This window comes from Pteropus medius, unplaced genomic scaffold (genome assembly GCF_902729225.1).
Source record: "Pteropus medius unplaced genomic scaffold, Ma_sr-lr_union100, whole genome shotgun sequence".
Lineage (NCBI taxonomy): Eukaryota > Metazoa > Chordata > Mammalia > Chiroptera > Pteropodidae > Pteropus > Pteropus medius.
Window position 1 is genome coordinate 64,138,307 of NW_024349800.1, and position 17,812 is coordinate 64,156,118.

Consider the following 17,812-nt stretch of genomic DNA (forward strand, 5'->3'; position numbering starts at 1 on the left):
CTTATCTTATGATTAGAGACCAGGTCTCTGGCCTGTAAGACCCATTTACCTGTCTATAAATGGCCATCTGCTACACATCAAGGAGGTTGAGATAGTCATCCTAACAAGTCAGCAAACTGATGGGCAATGCAGCAATCAAAAGCGCTGAAAGAAGACATAGAAATGCCCTTAAAATATCTCTTAAGCCAGTTCCACTCTGACTTGTAGATTACTATGCCCCTTTATTGTTCAACAACTTAAAAGAATGTGGAGGATTTTTTAAGGGTTCAGGGAAAAGTAATATTAATGACTGAATAGCTGAAAAGTTGAGCCTGTGAGCAAACTCTAAGAAACTGATGTGTTTATGGTAAGGAAAAGTTAATTATACAGAAAAAAGACATTTTTTTTCTGTATTTCCATCAAAGTCAAATTTAACATGAGAAATGTCCCAAAGATAAAACATATTAATATCGAAAGCATGAAAGCCTATAAACTATCATTGAAGTAGGATCTATAGACATTCTATCAAACCACTGAATTCAGTGTTTTAATAATGTAAAGCCACTTTCTTAGTTGGCATGAAAAGTTCTATGAAGTACTTTCTGCCATGACTGTGTATCAGAATCACCTGTGATGCTAAGCATAAAAGTATCAAGGGTCCAATCTAATAAATCAGTATCCGTAGAGTTGAGGCCTTGGCAGCTATATTTTTTTTGTTTATTTATTTTTAATAGAAGTTTATTTGAGCCGAATTCACAACATATGCCAGGGAGCAAGATCTCAAATACTCACTTGGCAGCTGTGTTTTTAAAAGTGACACAGCTGATTCTGGATTGGTGGCGAAGGTTAAGAATCATGACTGAAGAGCTCTGAATGAAAACAGCAGAAAAAAAAAACTTACAAAAGAGAATAACAAATAAAATACAGTTCTTTGAAAAGACCAATAAACCTCTGAAAATAACCCAAAAGAAGATACATGTCACTCAGTATCAGTAATGAAAAGGGGGAAATCACTAAGATCCTGAAATCATCACACACACACATACATGTGCGCGCGCACACACACACACACACACACACACCCCCACACACACACATGCACACACTATATTATAAATTTTCTGCCAATACATTTTAAATTTTAGATAACTGGATATTTTTCTAATAATTTTCCAAAACTGACAAAAGAGGAAGTAACCAAAAAAATCTGAAAACCCTGTATGTATAAAAGCAACTAAACCCTTAATTAAAAGCATTCCTACAAAATACACAGACAATTCTAGGCTCAGACACCTTCAATGATGAATTCTTCCAGACATTAAGAAATAATTCTATCTTATCTAAACTTCAAGAGAGTAGAAAACGAGAGAACATTTCCCAACTCACTCAATAAAGTTGGAATAATCTTGATGCCAACACTGACAAGAACATTATAAGAAAAGAAAATTAAAGGCCAATTTTTCATGAATATACATGTAAAAATCATAAACTAAATGAAAAATAAATTCTATATACAGAAAAAATTGTATCATAAATTGTTTATTCTGGAAACACATAGTTTAACATTTAAAATTAATAAATGTAAATCACACATGAACAGAATAAAAGAAATGCCCATGTAATCATTTCAATATAGAAAAAGCATTTGATAAATTTCAACATCCATTCATAATTTTCAAAAAAGATCTTTGCAAAGTAGGACTATAAGGAATCTTTATCCAATAAATAAAATTTACATAAAGCCTATAGCATATTTAATGGTGAAATATTGAACACTTTCCCCCCAAAAATTGGGGGACAAGGAAGTTTACTATCACTTCTATTCAGCATTGTACCCAAAGTCCTAGTCAGTGTGACCAGGTAAGAAAAATGAATGTTGTAAAGACCTGAAATAAAGAAATAAAAGTCATCATTCACAGATAATATAATTGTGTATCTAGAAAATCTAAAAAAAAAAAAAAAAAACTACTGATAAACTATTACAATTAATAAGTGAATTTATCAATGTCATTGAATACAGGGTTGATACAAAAACATCAATTTGTTGTAGATACCAGCAACAAACAGTTAAAAACAGAATTTAAAAACCACAATATTTACAATAGCTTGCAAAACATCAAAGATCCAGGAATAAATTTCATAAAAGATGTGAATGACCTTTATACAGAAATTAAACCTAAATAGGATATACTATGTTCATAGATCAGATGTTAATTCTCTCCAAATTATCTATAGTACTGTAAACCTAATCAAAATCTCTGGAGATTTGTGTGTACCTGTATAAAATTAGCAAACTGATTCTAAAATTTGTATTGAAATATAAAAGATCAGAAATAGCCAAGCTGATCTTGAAGAATTTCAAAACTGGATAGTTTACTGTACTATAAATCAAGGCTTACAAAGCTACACTAGCTAAGACAGTGTGATATTGCTACAAGTAGACAAACAGTCCAGTAAAACAGACAAAAGAGTCCAGAAACAGACCCTTAAGTACACACGATTTATAACAAAGGTATAGCACTGGGAAATGGACAATGTTTTCAATAAATGGTGCAAGTCAATTAGCTAATTGTGAAGGATAAAACTAAAACTTCTGGAAGATAATACGGAATATCTTTATGACCTTGGAAATAATTTCCTCGACAGGGTATACTAAGCACTAACCATGACGGAAAAGACTAATAAACTGGACTATATCAACATTAAAAACTTGTATTCATCAAAAGATACAAAAAGTGAAAAAAAGAGTGAGAGAAGATATATGCAATGCATTATGATCAAAAGTTTCCATAACTGGAATGTTTTTTAAACTCCTATAAATCAGTCAGACAGACAGTAAATCCAACCAAAATGTAGGCAAAAGACTTAAATACACATTTCACAAAAGAGAACAGCCAAACGCCACTAAGTATATAAAGCGATGCTCAACATCATTAATACAATGGAAGCTCAAATTAAAACAATATCATCACACATCTACCAGGACGGCTAAATTTAAAAATATTGCGAATTCTGACAAGAACATGGGGCAACTAGAACTCTTATAAACTGCTGGTGGGAGTTTAAATTGGTATAATTGCTTTGGAAAACTGTTTGGTAGTACCCAGTAAAGACATATCTATCTATTCCTATGACCCAGAACTCCACTCATAGTTACATACCAACAGAAATGCGTTCACTTGTGCCTCAAAAAAACATACACATGAATGTTCCTGGTAGGATTATTAGTAGCCAAAAACTGAAAACGACTCGAATGACAACTAGCAGGATTATAAGATATATTAATACAACGAAATACAATAAACCAAGCAGCGGAAACAGACTACAGCTACAATAAATTCCCCCTCCTATCTTATTCCTACTACATCCCAGCCCTGTCATTTAACACTAGCCTCTAGTTCATTATTTAAATCATTGTTTTATGTATCCACTTCACACCTCTCTTGAAGTGCGTGGGGTAAAAAATGAATTTATATGCCTCATACTTCTTAAGAGCTGACAAATCCAAACAGAAGAGGACTGCAATTCCAGTTAACCATGTTAAATCTAAACCCAGTCTTAAGGGAAGTCAAACTCTTAAGTCATTTTATTTTTTCATTTTTTAAAATTAATTTATATTTTATGGTGACATTGGTTAATGAATTTTAGATAAGGGTCACCTAGGTTTCTTCCTCTTCCTCCTCTCCCTCATCTCTTTTCCCCTCATTTTTTTTTTGACATCCCTTTAAATATCATTCTTAGCCTGAGGCAGTTTGTGGACTCTGTAAGAAACCAGGCTATACCTAAGACAGCCAGCTAATGTGAGGAAAAAGAAATTACTTCTCAGCACTTCTCCTGGTGGTTTGAGTGGATCCTAATCTTACAAACTACCCACCACCGCACACTATAGATGTCCATCTGTTCTTTTCTTGGCCAACTGTAGATTCCTAATAGTTGACCAAGAAATAACTAATGTGGAAAGGCACAAAGCAAAAGATTTTACAAGACTACCAAGGACAACTGAGCAGTTGTTAAAAGCACAGACTATGAAGACAGACCACCAAGGGTTAGTGCCCTGGCTCCACTACTTCGGACACCTAACCTTAGACAAACCATAGTCCTCATCACCCCAGGGTTGTTACATTAAGTGAAATAATGTAACTGTGTACAGTCTTCAATAATGATAGGGATTTAAAACTGAAAGGCAAATGGTGGTATGCAGAATTTCAAACAGTAAAAGGTAATCGATAGATAAGAAAATTGATGTCTTTCCCATGAAACAAATCGCTGCAGTGAATTTTAAAACACAAAAGCATCTCTGAATATCTGTAAAAGGAGGCCAAAACATCAATCATAATATAATTGTTTTAAAAAAATAAAATTGTTTGCCTTCTAAATATGACAACTTACGAAGTGATACACTTAAATGCAATGAAACTAGCAAATGAGATAAAAAGTATCAGTCACCACCAGGTGCTGCTCAAGAATTGACTGTTGCCTGCTCTTACTTCATCCCCATTAAGCTTAACCCTTTAATCTTGTTTCTTTTAAAAAAGTAAAACTGAAACATGACAAATGCTTACCGAGTCCACCCATTTCCAAAATAGAAAATAAATATTTAAATAAAGGCCATACTACACACCAAAGGTAAAACAAATACTTTTATTGCACATTTATAAAATCTGCATAGTTGTATCAAGCATTCCTCCCTCCCACGATTCCCTCATTAAGCTAAAAATTTGGTTAAAATATTATACCCAATCTGGAGCCTTTTAAAAGTGCTCAACACGGGATATTTCTCTCTCTACATATACATATATATATATATATACACACATAGGTTTTTTTTTTTACAAACCCACATTCTTTATTTTTTCAAAGCAAAAAGGGGAGGGCATCAAAATGTTCTTTTAGGCCAACAGGAGCCTTAGGCATCTGTTTTTGATCATTTTTAGACACTAGAAAATTTTACCTAAATGGCTGATAACTATCAAAATGCTACCTTTAACCATCCGTTTCATCTGTTTCTTTGAGTCTGTTTTTGTTTTGCTTTGTTCAGAGAGTCGGGAAAGATGGGTAAAAAGAGGATGGGAAATATAGCCAACAACATGATAAATTTGCATAGTGACAGACGATTACTGTGTGGTGATAACATCATAAGGTGTATAAATGCCGAATTACTATACTGTCCACCTGAAACTAATATAATATTGTATACCAGCTATACTTAAATAACAAAAAATAAAATAAAGCTCCCCCTCCCCAAACCACTAAAAAAAAAAAAGCTCAACCATACTAGCATAGGACACCAGAGAGTTTACATACACACACCTTCTCATTTAAAAAATAAAACAAACAAAAACACCTACCACTTAACAAGTTTCACAATGTTATTCCACCTAAAGTCCTTAATGCTTTCTTTTCTTTCAGGACTGAACATGAGGTTTTCTGGTTTATTTAATAATATAAAATAAAAGAAAAAGAAGAAAAAGAAGGCAGCTTTCTTTCAACTTTTCAGCATCTTATATGACCTTATATTCTACCCACATGTAAAAGGCCGGTGGTTTATCAGCAATCCATTTTGTCACATGTCAGGAGCCAGGCAAGGTTTATACTTCTCATCTCTTGCAGTTAAAAATTTTTAAATGTCATCTGTATTTGATAAAATAACTAGTAGCTGTTCATCTGGTTCAGGTTCTGATGAATCACCTTTCTATTCTGCTGTCAAAAATATTTATGTCTGAAAGATAATTTAAAAAGTGGCAAAGGCTTAGAAAAGCCAAGCATTTTTGTAGGTAGAAGAGGCCATTTTAGATCTTCTGGCATAATTAAATATCTTAATACACTGGTTCATGCCTTTTTTAGTGAAATTGCTTTTGTGCAATTTATTTTCAATCATTTGTTACACACAGCATGGTTGGGGTCTGGATCTCAATCTTACTTTTTCACCTAATTCTTTGCCCAAGGTTAACAGTGACAATAGACGTCAGTACAACCAAAGACCAGGATGAGCCTTGAACACGTGGGGGCTTATTTCACTGTCACAGTCGAAATCCCTTGAATTGACTCCATGACAGCTGCAAATCGGCTACAAAGATCATAGGGAGAATTGGGTCGAATAGTTGGAGGCTCCTTCAAGACAATGATTTCAGCAGAAGGATCTAGAAGCCTAGGTAGAAACTCCCCTAAGCACAGCTGCAGATTTTCTGTGGAGGGAAAAGGGATGGTTACATATACAGCTAAACAGATCTTTGAGTAAAAACCAGTAAGTATGCAACTATATGGGCAGGCCTTCCATAGCCCATAGCAGTGACATTTTCAAACAAGGCTTCCTGGTTGTCCTGGAGATGCTTCAGCAGCTACGGAAGAGGTAAGGGGAGGCTAAAGGGAACAGAGGCCCAGGCTCCGATTGCTAGTTTCAGTAGAAAAGATCCACTTTTAACTCATTTATATGCTGGGAGGTTCCAATAACCCCTTTAAAAGGTTTGGCAACCAGTGCTACAGAGTAGGACCACTGTGATGACAGAGTAGGATGACAGTTCTCGAGAGGCTTAGAAATTATTGGAAGTCCTAAACACAACATACCTGCAATATCTTGCCCAAGGTAAGAGCACCAGTGCTTTCTCATGATCTCAATGGCATCCAGGTCATCCTTGGAGATATCATTATTAATGATAAGGTGAATGCAGGGAATGATCAACTCATTCATCACATTGATGCCCTCTGTTACAGAGTGGTCATCATTTGTTTCAAAGAGAGAAGCCGCTTTGGCATTCAGCTCCTATAGATTAAAGGCAGGGTGAAAAAAAAGTCTGAATGATAAATATTTATTTTAGCAGATCCTAAATAAGTGGTTCCCAGACTGTACTGCACATTGGAATTGCCTACAGAATCTTTAAAAACCATGATGCCCCACCCGAGACATGCTGATGTAATTGGTATGCAGGTGACCTAGGCAGTGGAATTTTTAAAAGCTCCCAAGGTGATTCTAATGCAGCTAAAGTCTCTGATCCACTGGCCTAAACTTACAAGTCAAGGTCATGCTCAATACCTGGCCTATTCGATGGTTCTCAGTCTCCACTGAACATCAGAATCACCTGTAGAAGTATGTTGATGTCCAGACTCCAATTTAAATCGTTTCCCGTTTAGAAAAAAAAAGTGTGGCTCACTGCCAGTGGTAATTTCACATCGTGCATAAGAATGCTATGTTTCCTAGGATTTGACATTTTCAGCGATTGAGAATTACTCTATTTTGTAAATGGAAATACCACTACTAAAAACAGAAGGCTATAAACAGAATGATGTCATTTGTTTCCAAAGACTATTGATATATTAGAGCAATATGGAAATAATAATAAAAACGAGATATTTTGTGGCAAACTCTGGGAGTAAGGTTAGGACTGTAATCCACAAGTTATCTCAGAGTAAACGCTGCAGCCACAAGCGCCACTGGCAAGTGTATTCTCGGGGCAAACAGGAAATGGGCAAAGTGACTGGGGAAGGGCCTGTGCTTCATCACTTGGTGAAAGCTCCCTAGGAGATTCTGATGCACACTGAGGGTAAAGAGCCAGGGATGGAAACAATCTAAATCACTAATACTGCCCTCCTGTGGAAGCTGAGCAGAACATTCAAAATGTAATCTGTATTTGGTGGTTAAAAAAAAAAAAAAGCATGACTAATAAAATTGAGATCCATCAAATCCACAAGGCCCTTTTTTTCAACTTCAAAGTGCCCTGCCACACTTATAAGAAATCAAAGTATAAATCATAAAATGAAGCTTTTGAGGTCAATATATGTCATGACTTAATCTCCTCCATTTAGTATTAACAGCAAGGTAAAAATGCTGGCCTGACTCTCCCTGTGAAGGGCTATTCTGCTGGGTTTCAGGGAAGACAAACACGACACACAATCTGAAGGCAAGACTCCTCCTTGTAGTTTTCTGAAAGAAAAGCATCTGTTTAAGCCTTTGGATAGGCAGAGAGAATATAGGTCTGCCTTTCCATGTGGCTGCCAAATGCAAAACAGGCAAGAGGGATCTTCAGTATGACAGTGATATTAACAGAATGGCGGGGCCAATTCTTACGGTTCAGACCTTTAATCAAGGAACACAGAAAAAAACACTGCATTCCTTCAATACACATTTATTACTACATGCCAGACACAGAAAACAGCTGAATAAGAAAATCTGTACTCAAGGAACTCTCAGTCTAGTAAGAAAGTGACGTGATAAAAGCTATAGTGCAGGTATATACAAAGGACACCAAAAAAGTGATAACTGATTCTCAACCTAACTTCTACCAGAGATTGAAGGAGAATGATATTCACTTAACTTAAAATAACCTGTTTCAATGTTAAACTACTCTGGAGAGTTTGGAAAAATCTGAAACCTGTTAGAGATTATTTTGTTTTTTAAGTTATATTTCTTCATAGCTTGCAGCAGAAGTAAAGACAACAAAACAATAAAAATCGCAAGGCTTTATAAAGAGCACAAACCAGAAGGCATTTTCTTCGGTATAAAGCGATCACTGATTCCTTCACTCCCCGGCGGGGCCCCTTCATCAGCAGAGCGGCGTTGCTCTGGTAGGCATACACCAGGTAGGAGAGGGCCTCTTGGTACCTTAGAAAATGGCAGATAAACAATAGCTGAGTGCCCCTTTCCAAAATGCAGGGCTTAGACCTCACTATTCTCTAATATGTGGCTGCACTTATGGAAAAGTCTTAAAGATGGAGGAAGCATTGGGTACTGGGAAAAGCCTGAAGGCCAAAGACTGCAGCCAGTCTCAGCTCTTCTATAAATTAGCCAAGAAACCCAGGACAAATAATGAAACTTCCCTGGCTTTAGTTTTTCCTAATTCTAAAATAAAAGTGGACTAAATGCTCACTAAGGTCCATGCTAACTCTTAAATTCATTCTCTGGGTTCATCTTCATTTATCACAAAGAAAATCTGGCCATTATGTCTCATTACTAATAAATCTATCATTATGTGAAGGATGAAAAAACACATATCATTTTCAGTTTAGAGTAAAACTGAAGTGCAACACTGGAAAAAGTAGAGGCACACTGTAACATGTGACAAGGGAGGTGATGCATGGCTGCGATTCTTAGTATACCGGCGTGGGCATCAATAAATAACAGTGTCTTGACCAAAAATCTTAATGACATAAAAGGCCAACATACTTTCCTTTTTGATAGAGTTCCAGGCCTGTTAGGAGATACACAGACACCTTTCGAAACAAACTGTAGTCTTCATGCCACTTCTGAAAAGAAATGACTACCATTAATGATCATGAGCACGATAAACTATTTCTACACTTTCCACCATAGAAAGTTTTAAATTCAGTACATATATTGATTGAGCACATATGGCCACGCACGAAAGCAACAAATACAAAAGCTTTCAGATAAAAACATATTCAACATTTAAAATAAAAGTCTACTTATCAATCCTAATTTTTTTCTACTGAGGAACAGAAATATTTATTTCACGTGAGCTTTAGAATTTACTATCTTAATTTCCAACTCCCAGGTCAAAGTCACTCAGCTCTAGTTTAAATGAATGACCTCGAATTCAGAAGAAACCATCCAGATGCTGGAAAGATGAAAAAATGAGGCTGTCTTAATCACACAGGGCAACAAACTCAAAAAGTATGGCAGGCACACCTTAGGCGGTATCTAACATTATTTTATGTATAATACAATGCTTTTTTTGGAAAATTTGTAGTTATATATGCATTTTAATGCACAAAAATTTAATTTCTATTACAGAAAAATATTAGAAAACTATATAATTTAAAATAAACTAAAACCATGAGTTCAAAAGGAAAAGACTAAAGTAGTTAACTTAAGAAAATGAAGTACTGATTCATTCTAATAAAAAAAGGAACAAAGAAACCTGCTATTCTGAGGGTAAAAGATTTATCCATTCTTACCCAGCTTTTTTTGGCGGGGATTGGGGGTGGACAGAGAACAAATCAGTCTCTGATAATACAAAACTGTCAATTTTGCCTCAGGAATTAATGTTTGTGGCTTTGTAGATTGAAAGAAAAGACTTCACCTTGTACTCCTCCATATTCATGTCATCTGGACCAATCTCCTTCAGTTTAGCTTGAGCCACCTTCATAATACTGATTGATCTGGGTGGGACAAAGTTCAGAAAACAATGAAAGGCCACAGTGCACAGCTTCCCCATTAGGGCAGTTAGTCAAGCCAGACCCAGAAGGAGGGTGGATCTGCCTGAGTATCCCCTTCTCACCTTTCATCATAGCTAAGATTTTTATCTGCAAATTGTTCCAGAAGGGTCCGCTCTACTACCCTTTTGGGTGCTTCATTTTGGAAAAAGTAGACAAGCACATGCTGCAGTCGAGGATCACTATGAGAGCTGGGGGTCTCTTTGGCAAGCTGATAGAGCCTGGAGTATTCTTCATGGAATGCCTATTAAAAACAAAATTAATAGTTAGAAAAGGGTGTATGGTGGGTTTCTGCACACGGAAGCTGATGCCTATAGAGGTTTTCATAACTCTAAGAAGACCGCTAAGAAATTCTTCTTATGAAGGAATTAGAGGCAACTATGGAATCTGTAAGGTGTTTGCACTTCATAAGAAATGAAGCTCCTCTAGCATCCTGGGACCAAAGATACACTATACTCATAAGAAACATTTTTTATAAAGTTCTGCAGCCACAAGCGCCACTGGCAAGTGTATTTCAGTTATACTCTTGCATCCCAAGGACCTGAATTTCAAAAATCCACATAAATGCAATTTATTCGAGTACCTCAAATTTTATTCAAGTACCTTGAAAAACATGGCCTACTTTCCCATATTATGGCCCCCAAATTACAAAGGCAATGTCTCAATTACAGTTTTATTAATAGACATTTCCTAAAAACAAGAAAAAGCCCTCCAGGCTGGTGTGACACAGAATGGCACTGCCCACCAAAGCTGCATTAGTGCCAAGAGAGGAGGAGTGACCAGTATGGTGGGATGGCTTATTCTTTTGTTGGGACAGGAAAGGGAGTTTTATGTTCTACTTCAGTGAAAAGTCATTTTTAATGCCATTTTTACCATCTAATAGAATTACTGTCTCATTATTATGATACTTGTGGTATAAGGTTGAGATATTAAAAAACAGAGATACCTTAATAAGCCCTGCTTCAGACCCATCTCGGTCAAAGGTCTGACGGGCTTTAGCTATGGCCAGGATGACCCCTTGCATGGCAGGGCTCAGCATCACCTACCACAAGAGGGCACAAAACATAAAAAGAAAAAGGAGAAGAAAGGTTCAAAAGAAGATTGCATGAAAGACAGGTGAGCAGATTGCTGAAGGGAAGCATGGCAGTGTGCTCCTTGGCCAGCAGCTACTGCAAGTCAAGTTTCACACCCTATTCTCATACACACATACAGTCCTTGGCCCTCTACACGCATTCATATATACTCTCTGTAATACTCTCTGTAATTTAGAAGAAAACAATTTAAGTCTAAAATTATCTACTATGGTGCTGCTAAAGAATCAAGTTAATTATAGTTCTCAGAGCAGTATCTGAAATGAGAACTTCAATTTAGTTCTGTAGTTTGGGGTATACGCACAAATATTTTAGACTTTTACTAGGACAACCAGTACATTTGGCAGCTAGGGGATGCACGAATATGACTTTATAAAATGAAAACCATTCAATGATTTTAAAAAACATATCACAAGAAAAAAATAGAAACCCAAGGGACAAGATTCATAATTATTTATCTGGCAGTGATAATTGTAAAGGAGATATACAATGAATAACTTGGGATTCTACAGCTTCTTCCTGAAGCTTTAAATTAAAAAAACAACTTTAATTTATATTTGTTTTGCTCACAAACAAGTGAAAATTTTACACTTGGAGGAAAAAGTTGACTAATACTATTAAAGACAAAACTTCCTAACTTAAAAGGCAACTTTTTTGTTCATTATACCAAAAAAAGAACTAAATTCTACCTTTCTGAGCCATCTAGACTCTGCAGTGCCGCCATAAGTATATACATATGGGGAGCATTATACAGCGGGAACAAAGCCATCTTTTTAAAAATAGTAACTAAGGTCAAAACCAGAGGGGCCCCTTGTCCACTATTTGTTTCAATGAGAAAATATTAATTATTGCCAAACACCTTAAAGTATATTGAGCTACATGAGAAAAGAATATAAGACTGATAATAAACAGCTAAACCCTGTACTAATCTCTGTACCTCCTCATCATATCCATCTGCATCAGATCTAACCAGAATCCTTCCCACACTGGGAATCTCGACTTCAGAGACCTCAGAATTAGGCTGGGCAGCAGACTCTGCATCATTAGCCTTTTGGGGCTGTTCTGACTGCTCTGCAAGGTTTGTTTCCGGGGGCATGGACTTCTTGGGTTCAGCTTCCTTAAGCCGTAGCAGCAGAATGGAGAGAACAAGTGAGGAAAAAACAGGAGAAATAAAGAGGGATTGGTTAAAAGCAGCAGAGACACAGAATAATAGAAATGTGAGAAAAACAGTGGCAATTTCTGCTGAAAGCCTGCCAGTCTTAAGTCATTCTCACCTCACTCAAGGCTGCTTCTACACCACTGTTCTCATAGGCATGTGTTGTGTTTGCAATAGCCTGCGCAGTCTGCTCCTTGACAATCACAGCATGCTCAGATGACAAGCAGCGAACCCCATGAGAAGAGGCTACTGAAGGCTCTGATAAAGAATTGTACAAAGGAATTAGAATCTGATAATAAGTAAGGTCTAGAACGCTCTGTAAAAGGCAAGCAGGATGGATACAAAGTTTAAAATACGACCTAACAAACCTTTAAAAAATCTACGCAAGTTTCCCTAGAAACTGTGACTAGAAGAAATGGCTACCTCAGCAAGAACCCACTGATGATCTTATAAAATTTAATGGGCTCCCAACGTTGTCATATTCCTTTATGCCAAGAAAACTTCCTATAAGCAACCATCTGTTAGGAAGATCACCCTTTTTAAAAAAGAAACTTTTGAATCATATTTTAAAAGTTCTTGAGCTTTGATACATTTATATTTGTATATAGCATTATAATTAATGCTATTATAAATTAAATTTATTGGGATAACATTGGTTAATAACATTATAAAAGTTTTCAGGTATATAAGAATATAATTTGACATCTGTGTACTCTTATTGTGTGCTCCCCACCCAAAGTCTGGTTTCCTTCTGTTATCATATAATCCTATCCTAGATCCCCCTACAACCTGGGAAATAAGCAAAACTAAAAGACTAAAGTAGAGGTAGCTAGTCTTTCTGCTATTATTTCTACTCATCAGAATTACATTCTGAAGCCACAAGTTATTTCACCAGGTTGTGCAATACCAACTATATTTGAACTATATTGTAGTTGCACACTGTGGCATTACTCAATAAGCTGAAGTTCACAGGGCTGGCTGAGGGAGTGTAGCACGAATGCTACCAGACCACTGGTGTAAATGCCCTTCTCGGTTACCTTGTGACGTAGAGAAATCCTGTGATGCTGAGCTGGTGGAGGATTCCATTTGAGGGATTTTGCAAGACTGCTCTTCTTCCCACTCCTCTACTTCTTGTTCAAACCTCCAGTTATCTTCTTGAATATAATGCTTAAGTTCAACAGATAGGGCTTCCAATTCTCCTAGCATCTGATCTGATTCATTTGGAGCTGCCTCTGAAAAGAACAAAGACAGAGTTAAAATGAAGTATTACCAGCAAAAGGTCATGAGAAATCAAAAGGTCCTTTTGAGAAAGAAAAGGAAAGAAAGAGAAGGAAGGAAGGAAGGAAGGAAGGAAGGAAGGAGGGAAGAAGGAAGGAAGGAAGGAAGGAAGGAAGGAAGGAGGGAAGAAGGAAAAAGGGAGGGAGGGAGGGAGGGAGGAAGAAAAAAGGGAGGGAGGGAAAAGGAAAGGAAAGGAAAGAAAGGAAAGAAAGAAAAAGAAAGAAAGAAAGAGAAAGAAAGACACTTTGTCTTTCTTCTTACTCCTAATGAAAAATATATACATACATACATATACATACATAATCCATCAGAAGTACTGACAAAATAAGGCCAACAGTCACAGCACACCAGTAACAGTACCTGGCAGGTAGGTACACACTAAATATCTGTTGATTGAATGAATGAATGGTAGTAAGGATTTGGAATAGAGGCCAAACATTGGCAAAGTAGCAAAAATGGACCAAATATTTCTTGGAAATTCAGAAAATCATTAGATCAAATGAAAATTTCAAGCTAAATAGTTTTGTCATTATTGATAAGACTATCCATCTCAAGACGGTTAGAGATGAATTCCAAGACATTCATACTGCCTCAAGTTTCACAGAATTAAATGCTTTCAGAAAGCAATTTGATACAACAGTTTGATGGTCAATAATACTTGGTTCATTAAAAGCTATGATGAAAAATGACAGGATATCAATGTTTACCAAATTTCATTTCTAACCCTTTTTTTGTTCTTACCAACAATAAAAAACCTACAGCAGAACAACACATCCACCTACTAGATGCCATTAACTAGTCTTTGCAGTAAGCAAATGAGTTTCCACTTGTTTGTTTCTGTAAAGATGAACCATACATGTAATATCAAGGCTCCTATATACTAACAACAGCCAGTAGAGTCATTAGTACAATAACTTCCACAAGCAGCTGTTCCTTTCATATTGCAAATATGCAAGTATTTATTATCAATTATTATCAAGTGATCATGCTTTCCATCCCCTAATCTCACTAGCAAAATCAGAAAGACAACTTGCTGCCTGGACAATATGTCCATGTGTCCTCTTATCTATGCAACATTGAAAAGTATGAGTAATAAAAGAAAAAAAAATTTCTATGATCTTAGATGTGAAATGATGGCCATAAGGCCTCAGAGAAGATGTGAAAGGATGAAAGAAAGAATAATATAAATGGAAAACAGCACAGAACCTGGAGTCAGAACTGAATTTGAATTGTGGGCCTGCCATTTATTTATTGGCTGTATGACTGGAAAACTAGAGAATCTCAGCTGAAAAATGTGGATAATAAGAATTCCTAACCTATCTATCTCCCTTTTAGAGTTATGTTGCTTGAGAAATACAGTTTGAAAGCATGCAGTAAGGAGTAAGGCACCAATATAAATGGTAAGTATGACTGCTCACAGCATTAGCAGTAATATTAGGAGAACCATGAAATTATTCAGGCAAATCCACTTGTAAAATTTAGCTATTCTCCAAAGGGTACAAAAATATATGCACAAAAATGTCACTAAAAAAGAAAAAAACTAAAGACAACTTAAAAGTCCATAAATGGGAGGCTGGTTTCATAAATTATATACATATTCCATGGAATGGAATTATTATGCAGTTGTTAAGAAGAATGAGTCAGTGTTATTTATGAAAATGCAGATTGCTAACATACACGATTAACGAAAAAAAATACAGAATAATATATCCCATGGAAAAATATCCCATTTGGGGAAAAATAAAGGGTAGGGGAGAGATGTCAGTAAATAAAATCTAGCATCTGCACAGAGCATTTCTTGAAGACTACATAAGATACCTAACAATGGATACTTGTTGGGCTCAAGGATGAAAAAAGAAAATCAAACTTATGTTTTCTTTTTATTCTCTTTTGTACTGTTTGTATTTTTAAAATGCATTATTACTTTATAATAAAGTCTAGTTTAAAATTTTTTTACAAACTACAACACTGTTCCCCTTCCCTAAGCAGTGCAGATTTCCCCTCATCTTTGGCTTCTGCTAAAATATTTTTACCTGCATTGAAGTAGGGTAGCTTGTCATTAATGTACATCAGACAGTAAGCACTAACATTTCTCAGGCCCCCATAGGAATCCCTTTCAAGTTCTTCCCAGGAAGATTCAGTAACAGAGATGTCATTGTACTTGAGCCAGACTTGTCGGGGTTGATTATAGATGTAGGCCCAGTAGTGTCCAGCATTTGCTTGTCCTTCATGAACAAGAACTGCATGCAAACGATAAGGCACCTGCAAATCAGAGGGCATATTCTTGAGTTAGATTAAGCAAAGTAATCTGATAAAGCTTAGGTTATTAAAATTCAAAATTATTCCCAACTAGCAGACAACAGAAAACTGTGTTTGATATACAGTTCACATCAAAACATCTTACTGAGTTTTAAGATGAACTAACAAAAACATGACCTTGAAATCTACCAATTACTTCAGTTCCTGAATCTTTAAAACCAGACAGTTGAACTAGATGACCTCTTTGAGGCCCCGTTCAACTCTAAACTCTAGGATTACAAATCTGAGATCTAAGATAACCTAGACCTATTTATCCCCTAATTCCAAACTTAGTTTATCTAAAAATAGAACATCTCCTCTACAGCCATGCCACCCTGAACACTCCCGATCCCATCTGATCTCGGAAGCTAAGCAAGGTCGGGCCTGGTTAGTACTTGGATGGGAGGCCACCTAGGAAGACCAGGTGCATTAAAAAAAAAAAGAACATCTTGACTACTCATATCGAGAAAATGTTTGCCACATTTGGTGTCCACAAGTTAAGTGGCTATCTTGTTCTACGCCTGTTTTATTTGGTACCAAAAATCGAGTTAGCGTATTTCATTATGAATCAGTCACATGGTCCCTACATAATTTACGTAACTACATACTTGTTTGTTTTCGACTACATTCTCGTTTGTTTCAACATGTGAAAAGCATTTCTTTTTTCAATATGAAGAAAACAATGTTTAAGTGCCAAGGAACTACTGGTGGAAAAAAAGGAAGGTCAGCCATAGAATCAAATTAAACTTACATTTAATCAGTAACTTGGCATGTTTTTACAGGTAGTGAAATTCTTGAAATAATACAAAAGAGAAAATAGAGAACACCCAAGATGTATACAATGCATTCCAGCTTCGTGACAGAACTGCGTCCCCATGCAGCCCTGGAAACACAGCTCTTTTCCTTCTGCCGTTCATATGGAGGCCACTAAGAGGTCATAACTCTAAATGGAACATTATTACCCTCCATGCCCAGAATGTTATTCTAAACAAAAATTTATGTGGATGATAAGAATTTCTGTCCTGCTCACCTCCCTTTTGGAGTCATTAGAGAAATAAAGCTTGAAAGCATGCTGCTAAACAAAGGATCATGGCACTTTGGAAAGGATAAACTGGTCCTTAGTTCAGATTTTCCCCACTGTACTACTTAAATTACCATTGCATGAGAAATTTTTATTAATTTGACAGCAAACCTTTCTAATATATCAAAAAAAAAAAAGCAAAACAAAACATGTGGCAGAATCAAAACAAATACCTTTTGGGTTCTATTGATGGCAAAAGATATATTGCTTTTTTTAGCCTAAAATAAAGAAATAGAACAATACCTATTTCTTTCCTAAGTTTATTCTTATATTGCAGGGAGGTTTCCATTCAGTTTCAAAGAAAACTATCCAATTTTCTTTTTGTATCTACCATGAGCATCAGTAAAACATGCCTTGACTACTTCCCCCTCAATTGCATTCTACCTGACGAAGGAGAGGATCACTGTACATCTGCTCAATAGTCTGGGTAGTGCTTGCAATACAATTCTTTAAATCTGTTAAAAAAGAATACTTAGTTAAAATGATTTCATCCCACATTACATAGGCTGCTTCAATATAGCAAAGAATATTGTTTACCTGTACCCAGGGTTCCGATGATTTCAGCTTCGCTCTTAATTACATTAAGATTTTAAAAAATTATCTCATAATTGGCACCAAAACTGGTTAAAGAGGAAATAGGCTATTTAGAAAAAGGCCTTAATGGGTCACTTGGGTGTAAAATAAATGTCCCAGAGACAGGACTTGAAAAAGGTGGCAGAACGAAGCAGGGCTAAATTTCTGTGAATAAGAACTGGGTAGGAA

At 36.1% G+C, this 17,812-nt stretch overlaps 1 protein-coding gene and 1 pseudogene across 4 annotated transcripts in view; one reads left to right on the top strand and one right to left on the bottom strand.

Annotated features, from left to right (window-relative positions):
- Positions 1 to 4,605: 4,605 nt before the first annotated feature.
- The window catches only part of USP28 (ubiquitin specific peptidase 28), a 51,571-nt gene continuing 38,364 nt past the window's right edge, over positions 4,606 to 17,812 (bottom strand). The window contains exons 15-26 of one of the 4 annotated variants that reach the window (XM_039887936.1): positions 17,435 to 17,505; positions 15,705 to 15,933; positions 13,431 to 13,625; positions 12,513 to 12,651; positions 12,175 to 12,361; positions 11,093 to 11,188; positions 10,212 to 10,390; positions 10,014 to 10,092; positions 9,137 to 9,216; positions 8,452 to 8,575; positions 6,544 to 6,739; positions 4,606 to 6,164 (exon numbers count right to left, since the gene is read on the bottom strand). In XM_039887936.1, the coding sequence (XP_039743870.1) occupies positions 5,989 to 6,164; positions 6,544 to 6,739; positions 8,452 to 8,575; positions 9,137 to 9,216; positions 10,014 to 10,092; positions 10,212 to 10,390; positions 11,093 to 11,188; positions 12,175 to 12,361; positions 12,513 to 12,651; positions 13,431 to 13,625; positions 15,705 to 15,933; positions 17,435 to 17,505 (1,751 nt within the window). In that variant the 3' untranslated portion in view covers positions 4,606 to 5,988. Of the gene's footprint in view, positions 6,165 to 6,543; positions 6,740 to 8,451; positions 8,576 to 9,136; positions 9,217 to 10,013; positions 10,093 to 10,211; positions 10,391 to 11,092; positions 11,189 to 12,174; positions 12,362 to 12,511; positions 12,652 to 13,430; positions 13,626 to 15,704; positions 15,934 to 17,434; positions 17,506 to 17,812 lie in introns of all 4 variants that reach the window. The other 3 variants (XM_039887933.1, XM_039887935.1, XM_039887934.1) reach the window with 3 other exon arrangements.
- On the top strand, positions 16,287 to 16,405 carry LOC120622296 (uncharacterized; annotated as a pseudogene).